We start from the raw sequence: 12,249 nt of genomic DNA, 5'->3' as shown, positions 1-12,249 counted from the left end.
AGTTGGGTTCTAAAAAAAGGCCTCGGTGCCAGTGGAGCGCCGAGGCCCCCCTCTCTCTAAACTCAGTAAAGCACATTCATTATTAATCTACCACAGTCTTAACCCCCTTCTCTGTTCTGCCAATTACAGCCAGGGCCTGGCGACTGCTGCCTGGCTCATTTGACACTGCGCTGGTTGGCTTTGATGTCTCTATCAACACCAAAGAACCCAGCAGTCTTAAAAGAGCAAAGGGGGGGATTATGTTACAGCAGCCTACAGAGGGGTGGAACTTTATTCTAGTTTTTCAAACATATGTTTAATTCATACTTTATTTTATCATCAAGAGACTTTGGGCCAGGGTCTGGCCCGTCTCTGCTCTCCGATCAGAGACATGGTTGTTAATCCTGTTACTCTTTCATTCGGGGAGTCACACCAGTTTGCAAGCAGAGCAGGCGAGTCTGCCCGAAGCTTCGCAACCCTCCTCCCTCCCGGGGTGGTAGCCGTTCCTTCCTCTACTTGTCTCGTGAACGCCTTGATGAACCAGCTGCCAACTCACATGCAACCTTGATGCTTTCGCTTTCTTTTCCCATCCCATCCCATCCCATCCCATCATTGAGCTGTGGCCCAACCCATTTTAAACCGGTGCAACTGATGAAGACTGCAGAAGACATCTCAACAGGTGGATTCTTTAAGAAAATGACAACATTGCATACATTTATTAGGGATGGACTCCAATTCCAGTACATGCAAATCACCACTGTCCTCTGAATGTAGTGTTGACATTATTGCAAACACTTGTCTCCCTGCTGTTTTTGTGTATTATAACTTTTTATTATCTTAGGATAAAAAAACATTAACAATTACATGGGATGCCTTGTTCTGCATAATTTAAACGTATACACAGTGGGAACAGGAATGGCAATGCTTTTAGACATCATCACAGCCTCTTCGTCAACCCCACCCCAACCCCGCTGCCTACATGCAGTCTGCACTGCACAAAGGCCAAAAGTCACATGAGACAGCCTGCAAAGAGCACAAGAAGCATTCACAGTAAAGGAATCTAGGAAGGAGGGATAAGGAGGAAAGGTGAGGAGTAGAAGATGACAGGAGGAGGGAGGAAAGAAACAAAGTGACTGCAGCACTGGCCTTGGTTTAGACAGGAGAAGGAGCAGCATAGTCCTAGTATTTCATTCAAACTTCTCCCACACTTCCACTCCAGTCTCCTGATTGTGGATCTCTTTCCATTGTCTTTGACACAAAAGTTTGTTTATATATGCATGTATATATGTATATACATATATGTAAGTATGTATGTATGTATATATATAATATATATATATATAAACACCTTTTTATAGCTACAGCACCTTTTCCCATGGGGCAACAGTGTCGATACCTCACACATGGTACACTGCTGTGTAAAAAAAAAAAGAAAAAAAAAAAAAGAAAAATAAAACAATATATTGGTCAGGATATTTATCTTTTTTTTCCCTAAAGTTGGCATTTTGACATGATGATATTCTATTGCCGTCTGGAGGAAGGGACAAAGGTTCTTTCTTTTGAGTTTATATTCAAGTTTTCTCCTTTTTTCAGGTGTATAATTTCTTCTCTTCCTGCTTTAAAAGAGTTCACACTTTAGTGATTTGCGTGTGCTGCTCTTCATCAAAAGGTTCATTTTCCGGATCAGAGTCAGTGGTGTCCGAGTATCGATAATGGTCTGGCTCATTGTCGCTAACGTCCGGGGTGACGATTGTTGAATTGCTAGAGTTTGAGGGCTCCTCCACCGTTTTTGTAAAATACAACTTCACCTGCAAATCAAGACGAAGGATTTTAGATTCAGGAACTGAAAACAAAACTCGTCACAGCTTCTCTACCTGCACTCACCTTGAAGTTTGGAGAGAAGTAGCGGTTAGCCTTGTCTTTATTGGCTTTGTCCAAGTCGTTCTTCGTGAGTGTGAGGATGAGGTATTCCTTGTCTTTTTCCCCCTTTTCCCTTTCCCCGTCTCCGTCCCAGCAGCCGTCCCTGCCATCAGCGCACTGCTGCAGGCCCAGGCCCAGACCCAGACTCAGGCCCGGTCCTCCCTGCTGGCTCTCCGCATTGTTCACCGTCCCGTTCTCCATCTTCTCCCCACCTTCTTCTGGTCCAGGGATGAAGAAGGTGTTCACCCAGAAATGAAACATTTTGTCCTGAAGGTGAAGAAGGAAGAAAATGGGACAGAATTTCACTCAATTGCTTCAGTCTTTGGAGCTAAAGTTGACGATAATCTTCTGGGTTTTTATTTTATTGACACCAAACCAGAAAGAAACTCAAATAGATTCACATGCTCTTCTCAAAAATATAAAAAAAAAAACAGCCCATGATGTTTCTAAATCATACTTTTCATTGTAGATCTGTTTTCAGCCTTGGGTTAATGCTCACTGCAGTAATTAAGGCAGAAACACAACTGGCACAAAATATAAAAACCCTTAAGGGGCAGTGGGAGAGCTTAATGCTTTTTGTTTATTATCTGGAAAAACTGGCAAAAAATAAAAAAAATTATAAATCAGCCAAATATCTTCTGGGTTCTGCTCCATCAGTCATCATAAACATGCATCAGCTGGATTAGGAGTGTTAAATCTGCAGACTAACCTTCTTCAGCATCTTATTCTGTTTATGGAAGAACTCCACTTTGATGTCTCCGCAGACTGGCAGCGGCTGGGGGAACTCAAAAATCATGTGCTTGTCCTCGCGCCGCGTGTGCGCTGGGTTTGATGTGTGAATCTTGACTTTGAGTTGGTAGACCACAAACTGTGGATCTGCAACAGGGATGGGGCGGGGTGAGATCGGGTGTGAGATTCATGAAGAGGGTGGAGAGAGAGTCGGGGGAGCAGGACAGGATATTAGTTATTACAGGAGCTGGACGAAAACACAGCACACCACCACCTCCCCCAACTCGACAAGTAAAAACCAAGTAGAACACAGAACGTTACAGAAACAAAGACCCAGAACCAGAGAAGTAGGACCCTATTCTGGTTGACAGGAAACTTTGGTTTTGCACCAACGCAACAGCCTGCAGCACCTAGACTAACCCTGGCTTTCCACTGGCCGTGAAAACGGTGTGAAACAAAAAAAAGGTGTTTTACCCGCGAGCTCCCTTCCAACCGGGAGCGATTCTGCCACAAAGCGGGAGCTAAAAAGTGTTCCATATCACCGGTCCCGCAAAGTCACAGAATATCAACACCACGCATGATTTCTAGGGATGGACAATACATCGGCATCAATATTAGTATCGGTCAATATTAGTCATTTTTTAACATATCTGTAAATAAAACCGGGCCGATATTAACAAGTGATATTTTTCCATCTCGACTCCATTTGTTTATCTGTTTCAGAGAATGAGGGGGGTGATGTGTAATTGTTAAATCATGTGACAGTGATTGTAATCCTCTCAGAAGCACAAATGTGTGTGGTGTGTGTACATAATGTAAATTCAGCTTGAATCATTTTTATTCATACAAATTTGCTGATTTTAGAAGCATTAATGACAGTTTATCGGTTATTGGCCATAACAGTGATCTTAATGTCAGAAATCGGTATCAGACCAAACATTTCATATCGGTGCATCACTAGTAATTTAATTAATCCACACAATAACAAACAAGCAGAAAGAGGTTTGTGGTTTATGTTCTGTTCCGTTTACCTTTGCTACAGCGGCTTCACAGCAAATCCGCAAGTGACTCATTTGGAAAGTTTCCAAATGTTTAACACTGCTTTCATGTTTGACTTCCTGACTGGCCCAATCTAAACTGTGGAGTTCGATGTGTTTTGGAAGCGTAGCGCGTAAAAAATGAACTGAAAACATAACGATGGCGATCCTTTGCTTCTGGGACAGGTCCAACACGTAACGGCGGCTAACTGCAGCGAAGTACGTTTTTAACGCTTTCACATCCGGACCGGTGGAAAGCTGGGGTTTATGTACCCTCCCGTTTTCCGGTCAGGGTGGGATGTGGTGCTTCCTATCCTCACCGATCTACCTTTAACAGCTCCCGCCTGGTGGAACTCCGGGCCCGTATCAAAGCAAATGAAATAATAAATGGATGAAAGACTCATTTACCCCAATGCCAATTCCCTTTCTTGAAGCCCTGAGGGGTCGGCTCGCTCCTGTTTTTAACGGTACTGTCCCCTTAGAGAGAGAGAAGGAAATTATCACAAGGAAGGCCTGGCTGGCCTGGCGGGGGCGCCATGGCACAGCAGGCAGAAACAAGATATTTACATCTACATCCTCATCAATAAACAGTGTGTATTTACAGACGGGGTTACATCTTCTGATAAGGCTTTATGAGATACTAAAAAACACATTAAATCCATTTGCTGTAAAAAAAATTAATGATCTAAACAATTCTCCTTTTCTTTTGCCCTGAGCTAAACTCTGGAAGAACAAAAAAAAACGAAGATGTCAAACTCAGAATAGGGCTGTGGTTTAATATTTTAAGAGTTAGCAGGAAGGAGAAGGATCAATACAGTCAGGGCCTTCGAGCACATTCTGGTGTTAAGGTGAGAAAAGCCACAGATGTGAAATAGAAGAGGAAGAGAATCTTTTTTTGACCAAAAGAGTCAAAACAGACAAATATAGACAGGAAAAAGGAGTGAAACATTGCGTGAGTCACGTGTTGAAGCAGATATACACAACTGTTTGATGTTTCTTCCTCTTCAGGCCAAAACAGAGCAGCATTAAACCACAACGGCAGCCGAATAATACACAGAAAACACGTGTGCTGGAAGGACAGAGGATCTGGGTGAGTGGGACGGGTCACGTATGGAATCGGGCCAAACCCAGGGACAGAAACTAAATCCCCAGAGCGCTTTTGTATGCAAAAAAAAAAAAAAAAAAAATCACTGATCAAGACGTTTAATTCCTCTTTTGACTTTTACTGACTTCCTGGTAAGATCAAATAAAGAGACACTTGAGATGTAAACACTCTAAACACTCTTCTCTGGCCAGAACGTGGCAGTGAGATGTATTTATTAACGTAAACCCCCTCACTGAAACATCACCAGGTGTTAAGGAGGACCTAATCGACAAGGCCGTTCTAGACAAGAGGCCGAGAATAAGGAAGTTAAATTCGAGTTTTAGATCACGGGTTGCACCACCGATGACCTCATCTGCTCTGCGGTGCTGAAGCAGAGCACGGGGGGAGCGCCACACATCCAGAATCTACCTTTTCCTTCCAGCAGCTGAAGCAGGCATGGGTTTGAACATTAAAATGTGACTCACTGCAGTTGCCCCCGCTGAACATGGGGAGAGTTTCAAACACCATTTTGTGGAATAGCAACGCCACCGGCTTGTAGTCCAGCCCGTGCTTCAGTAGGTGGTTGTAATAGTAGACGTAGCGACGCTGGCTTGGGATCGTGACTCCCTTTAACAGAAAACATTTAAATTAGTTCTAAACATCAGTGGCGTGTCTAGGTTTTTTTGGGAGAGGCCAGGTAGGGGAACACATTTGGACAAGGGTGGCACATGTAAACAGCTCATAACTCAAACAAAATAACAAATAAAAAAAATAAATGGATATATATATATATATTTTTTTTTACAAAATTACAAAACGATCTGTTTAATTGGCTACTATAAACCAAAATTAAGTCTAAGCATAATACCAATGGTGCACTTTTATCAATGAGTATGGGATTTTTTCCATGCATACATTCATTATATAATAAAATTGGATTTCTGACATTGTAAGGTCAGGATTGTTATAGAAATGAGAGGAGGGCACACTTTGGCCGAAGTAGATGTCCTTGCCAGGTTTAGCATTTTAACTTCTTGTTAATTAGAAACAGAAATAGGTGAGCTTTGGAACCAAACATCCATGAAATGGCATCAAAATCAACAATTAATTAAATATCTGGCCTGGTTTGTTGTTTAGGTTCAACCCAGTAGTCTCATTAATCTGATTTTCAGAAATGTTCTGGAGCATGAACCAAGCTCAGTTTAATGCTAAAAATACTATTAACAGTCAAAAAATAAATGCCATCTTCCATTTGATATTTTATTGTTTATGTTTTAGATTTTATGTTTTTATAGATTATAAGTTCCATATGTTTTACTGTCTTTGTTTTGGGCCGTGCCCCCCAAGGCCCACCCTCTGGACATGCCCCTGCAAAGCATGTATAAAGAACTATTTCCTTTGCAAATGTGTCTTTTTGGCAAACGTTAAGCTCACCTTCTTGTCCCTTGTCCTGACTTCGCCGTAGAAGTCCAGCGCGTCCTGGGCCTTGGTGAACTTGCGTCGATGGAGGAGATACGCGCAGATCATCACTCCGGTGCGGCCCTTCCCCGCTTTACAGTGGATAGCCGCCACGTGATTGTCGTCCTCGCTGAGCCACTGGTCCAGGTCTTCACAAAACGGCTTAATCAGCTCCAGCTGAGGGGGGTTGTGGTCTTCAAAGGGGTACTGTGCAACTGAAGCGTGTTAGGATGAAGACCCACGCACAGTTGTAAAAGAAAAAGATGAAAATAATGTGGAGAACACATCGTAAACAAGTCAGTGATGAAACGATGGGGACAGTAAATAACTTGCTGTTTTTAAACTGAGTGTCACCGGGCTTTTATTTTCTAGAGTGATGACAGCCTACCTCTGCAGTTAAATTTGGCAGCATCGTAGTGTCTTTCTGCGCAGCTGAAATGGGAAGAACAGTTAGCCATCATGCAAAGGGAAGTTAGTGAGCAAACACAAGGCAGATTAGAACGTGGAACACTTACAGGTTGTATATTTTGTAATGGTTTTTATGCTTTGAATCCAAAAACCTGCAAACAAGAAAAAAAAAAATTCAGATTTGATCATTTACCAAATATTCTTTCATGTCTCTCTTTTGGGAGGGGGTGCCACTCACCGTACTACATCATCTATATTGTTTCTGTACACGCCTTCCAGCCTCTCCGCTGGAAAGCCCATAGCAATGATGTTTGGGTAGATGTCTGTTCAGCCAGGGGTCAAGGAAATGCATGGAGGCACAAATCATACACTTAACTGTGTTTGCATATCGGCTGTGATAAAAATACAGCATGTGTGAGTGTGTGTGGCCTTGCTGCTAAAGAGGACAGGAGTAACAGCCCTCCTGCAACAGCCAGGCCCACGTGTGTGCACGTGGAGTCTCCGCTCCGTGACCTGCAGATATTTTTAGAGCCTAAAAGTTATATTGGGACGACTGCAAATGTTTGGCTTATCTCTTAGGAGCCCAGTCAGACTCATTTGAATATCTGGGAGATTAAAGGCCATCATGATGTCTCTGAGGCAAAAAAAAAAAAGGTTTAACAAAGAAAAGGCTTTGTGTTAAAGAGTGCCAGGTCACCACCCTGAGAGACCACACTTGTGCTTGTTCCTGCTACGCCTAGTCTACCTGTGCAAGAAAAAAAACCTACAATGTGACAAATAAAAATCTTAAAAAGGTGCACATCAGTGTCATCTAGAAGTGTGTGTGTGTGTGTATATAAATCAGTTGACACGCACATCTGCAGGCCAGGCTGCAACGCCTACCTGCAACTGAAGCCATAAGCTGTAGGATCTCACACCTTTGAACACAGACTTAAGGGCAACCTTCTCATACACTTCCTGTGCCACACAGTCAAATATAGAAAAGCTGAATATTTATGATTGGATGAGACCGATTTTTATCTAGCCAAGCTTTTATTTCCCTTCCCATCGAGTCAAATCACTACTTAACTGGTCAGAGAAATTTCACAGAGGCATTTGACAGCTCTGGCAAGAAAAGCTGCTTCTATCCCTCAGATAAGGGGTCTGTACATGCATAAAACACAAGGACACCCCCCTCACCTTTTTTACATGGTACACACTCAGCTCATTACTTGAGTAGAAGACCTGCAGAGTTTAGAGAAAGTCCATGAAGTTGGTGGTGGAAAGCCACCTCAAACATGATTAAAGCCATTTTAACCCATTTAGCTGAAAACCAAATCATTCCTCTGCAGCTGACCTACATCACTAAATGCAGCTGAATGGGAGTAAATTACACAGACTTGATAGCTAGACACACTTAAAGATGTCTTTGTATTATGTGTCATCACCCTGTAAATTGCTGCCTCAAAAGAACTAATTAAGGGGAAAGTTCAAGATTTTGAACATAGCAAGGGGCCCTTAAAGAGACTCTCCACTCATACTGTAATACATTTGCGGTGGTCTCTAGTGGGAATGAATGACATATTAGTCGTACTCTGGGGAGAAAAAGCTTCGGTGTGCCCGTTTCAGCACAGACAATTCAGCTGGATGAGAAAGCTTCAGAAGACAGATTTTGGAGTCTTATTTCCTGATTTTCAGACGTCTTGCCTCTGATTGGCTAACAGCTGTGCAACTCCACTGACTCCGTTTGCTCTGCAACATGGATGTTTTATCTCAACAAACAAGCTTGAAGGAGTTCTGCTGTGTGGTGGAGCTGCTAATGCTACCAGTTAGCTTCTACAAGCCAAGACATTCTCTGCCGTTTCCTAAACCAACAGCGATTGGGAGTCAAGGTTGGTGAATGTTAAGTGACGATGTATGGGTGGTGGGTGATATGGAAACAAATGATTTCACATTTTGTTTTTGCAAAATAACAAGATTTTATCACGACTTTTTCCATTTCAATAATTCAGGCCACTAAATAACAAATTTAAACGCATACATCTTCACAGAAAATAAGAAAAGCTTTCAGAATCCTAAAAAAAATCTTAAAATTCCAATATCTGTCTAATCACAGTTGAGAGATAGAGATGCATGTCTCAAATCTCGCACAGGCACTTATATGTATTATATATTTATAACTAACAAATTCTAAAGGTGGCTCACATCCTGTCATCCATAAAATTACCAGTAATTATTTCTTGTCCAGAGGAAAAAAAATCTATCATCATAGCTAAATTCATAATGCATCTTTATCTCATGCATCCTCTAGTCAGTCATTTCACTCCCACTATTTGGGCCCCACAGCTCTCCGTAGATGTGCCCCGACTACGTGGGGGAGGGGTTTGGCATAAACAAAGCTCCGGTCTGCAGCCACGGAGAAAAAGCTCGCTAAAAGCCAAACAAACTTCCCCAAATAAAAGCCACGAAGCCAAATGCAAAGTTTGGAACAGAACATTGACCCAGAGGTTTCCTGATCGCGTGAGAATTAGTGATGCACCAATATAAAATGGTGGGGCTGTTGTTGCCGATAACCGATATTTGCCGATACCGATATACCGACATCAATGCTTCTTAAATCAGCAGATTTTGTATAGAATGAAAATTATTAAAACTGAATTTACGTTATGTACACACACATTTGCGCTTCTGAGAAGAGTACAATCACTGTCACATGACTAAACAGATACACATCACCCCCTCGCCCTCTTAAACAGATAAACGGAAACAAGATGGAAAAAATATTGGTTGTTAATATCAGCCCAGTTTCATTTATTGGATCGATACTGATAGGTTAAACAGTGACTAACATCGGCCGATACAGATATATCGTGCATCCCTAGTGAGAATACATGTAATGGCCACTAAGACGGAACAAGCAAGTGACCAATGCTAGCGGCTAGCCGCTATAACCAAGTATGGTGTGTTTCTTCAAAGATTCATAATTGCGTATGTCCGCATCTTAGTGCATCGATTATTAGATTATTTTCCTCAGCTATCAAGCACCCCAGCTTAACAACCAACACGCTGCCTTAAACTTGCTCTGATTGGTTCATTAGTGTTTATGTCGTACTGAAAGAAGAAGACTAGCAAATAGTGTGACTTGAGAAAAAAAATGTGTGCCCGTAGACCCGTCCAGAAATGATGGCACTTGTGACAGAACGCAAATCGACACCGAGCTTTGGTAGATCGTCATCGCTTTATAATCCTCAACGATCTTATATCGTCAGATCGCATTGCCCTATGACAGTATGACGCAGATGTGACGTGAGTTTCAAATACTAGTGTTTCATCATCTATTTTCTATCAGAAGCTAATGAAGGAATTAGGTAGTTTTTGCAGCTGGGAAGACATGGAGGGAGGGGGGATCAAAATGTGCTGCTTGCATGCCTTTTCTTTACAGCCAGCCTTGTCGTAGCTTTATGCATACACCAAATTCACTACTTCAAGCAAAGAGGAGAGGAGGAGTAGAGTGCTAGAATCAGTAAACGCAAGGCGAGGAGGTGGGGAGGACAGGAAAGGAGGAGAGCACAGGAAGGGGGGGTAGTTAGGAAAACAGCAAAAGGAGAGGTGGTGGGTTGAGAGAGGGTAAGAGAAGGAGAGAGCATCCAGATACCAGATCACTGGCAACTCTATTTTAAGGGCAATTCCCAGAACCATGATACATTACATAACTGCAGAGCCCATATTGTTTTTAGACAGAGCCAGAAATGATAAAACAGGGTCATTACAAAGGGAAAAAAAGGACCCACATCAAATTTAAAGCGTCGCTTTGGAGTGGAGTGATCCCCTTAACACCTGCGAATGTGTGTAGAAGTGCACCACAGAGCCCTGCCACACACACACACACACCCATCACATTATAAAACCATGTGAGAAACATCTGATCCACCACTGTGATGTACAGTCATGCACATGCATAAGGGGATGTTTCCACATATAGCGTTGAAATTGAATTAAAAGTAATCAACTTTATGGGCCTTTTCTTAAACGCCCACATGCGTTCCCTTCTCAAGTTAAATTAATTCAGATCCATAAAAACATAAATCTTTAATAGTGTTTTGTTGACTCCTACATGAAGGTGGTTTTATCACCGTCAGAATTGTCAAACAGATATCCAAGACTACTACTCCTTAAAGTTGCATGTTTCACATACCATTACTGTGAAGACAAACTAATCATAATCGATAAACTGGATCATAAACAGAAGGGAAAAAAAAGCATTTAAGTAATAATTATCTCACCTACTATCCCACCCTCTATAGCAAGTGCACTTGTAGCGTTAAACCCCCAGCAAGCTCTTTTGACGTCAGATATGGAGGCCACATCCACCCTAGCTTTAACCATGACCTGCTCACAGCACTGTCACACATTAAATTATGCATTTCGTTGGCCCTGGTAGACCACATTAGCTGCAGATCTAGTTTATCACCAGCGAAATAAGCAAGCCTCTCATCTCTAGTAGCAAGCAGAATCAGGTCAACTATAATTATTTTGTAATTCAATAGTGTTGCAGTGATCTGGGATGGAAAACCTTAAATTTAGCAACACCAATTTAATACATAAATGGCAAACTACGTAGATGTGTTGCAATATTTTCATTTTAAGCTTGAAATGATTCAGTCTTTAGATTTCTTGCACAAATATGACAATAATTAATAAATTAACCCCTAGTTCAGTATATTTAATATATTTTTAAGAAGATCTGCAACATGTTTTAAAAAAATTACATTGCAATTAATGTTGCAACCTAAAGTTAATCCACCGCTTGAAAAAAAAATGGGGTGCCCGTTTAATGCCCGTATGCTGGTTAAAATGCACGCGCTAGCGTTCAGCTAGCAGGGGTTTCCAACTTTAATCTGCCTGTGACATTTGTGCCCGCAGCTTTGACAGATCCACCATCTTTCAAACATGCTAGTTGACAGCAAAGCTGCTCTGTGTGACCATCCAACAAGAAAATCAACCAACCTCACGCCATAGCACAGACATTTCTGGATCCAGCTCAGCTGTAGTGATCAAAAAATCGTTGGCATGCCCCTGAATTTTTTTAAAAAAGCTGTAAAAAAAGATAGAACACAAGGAAGGATACATGTTAAGTCCAGGTCGAATCCATCCTCCTGGTATCTCCTTTTGTTCCGACTAACGATTAATTTTATTTTCGCAGTCATTGTGGCCATATGGGATAAAAACGCAAAAGAAATGTTTATCTGGTAATGGTCGTCGGACTTCTGCAGATCCCTCGTAGATAAGGAGCTAGCCCCGCAGAGCTAGCAGTGGCAGTCGGTAGATGTAGGATTAGAAAAGGCTTTCTCTGGATCATAAAGACGGGCCTCGCTCTGCTCCTCCTCCGCGTAGGCCCGACTTTCCCGATCCTGAAATTCGTTTAGCAAAAAAACTCCTCCAAATAAGATACATGCAGCTACCGTCCGAGAAGCTTTAAGATGCCAGACGAAGCGACGACTTCAGTCACAGCTGCCGCAATTGACAGCCAGGGGTTAGTTAGTGAGAACTCACCGGCTCTCAAAACCCAGTCACTAATAAGACGTAGCATTAGCCGTGCTAGCCTCCTTTTTCGACCCAAAAACCTCCTAGCGATTCAACATTGTCGTCGACTGA

The 12,249-nt window shown here is 42.2% G+C and overlaps 1 protein-coding gene across 2 annotated transcripts; it reads right to left on the bottom strand.

Moving 5' to 3' along the window:
• Nucleotides 1–1,401: 1,401 nt before the first annotated feature.
• Nucleotides 1,402–12,026, bottom strand: LOC107376033 (phosphatidylinositol 3,4,5-trisphosphate 3-phosphatase and dual-specificity protein phosphatase PTEN). 2 transcript variants are annotated; one of them, XM_015944917.3, is made up of 10 exons: nt 11,723–12,026; nt 6,854–6,938; nt 6,723–6,767; nt 6,596–6,639; nt 6,184–6,422; nt 5,235–5,376; nt 4,074–4,142; nt 2,609–2,775; nt 1,864–2,166; nt 1,402–1,787 (listed from the first exon to the last, which is right to left on the bottom strand). In XM_015944917.3, exons 1-10 carry the CDS (start codon nt 11,808–11,810, stop codon nt 1,608–1,610), a joined length of 1,362 nt encoding a protein of 453 aa, XP_015800403.3. In that variant the 5' UTR covers nt 11,811–12,026; the 3' UTR covers nt 1,402–1,607. The 2 variants fall into 2 exon arrangements, with proteins under 2 accessions (XP_015800403.3, XP_015800404.3); XM_015944918.3 differs by lacking the exon at nt 4,074–4,142.
• Nucleotides 12,027–12,249: the final 223 nt, after the last annotated feature.

Source organism: Nothobranchius furzeri, chromosome 12 (genome assembly GCF_043380555.1).
Source record: "Nothobranchius furzeri strain GRZ-AD chromosome 12, NfurGRZ-RIMD1, whole genome shotgun sequence".
NCBI lineage: Eukaryota > Metazoa > Chordata > Actinopteri > Cyprinodontiformes > Nothobranchiidae > Nothobranchius > Nothobranchius furzeri.
Note: the sequence above shows the minus strand (reverse complement) of the source record. Positions and strands in the feature narration are given on the sequence as shown.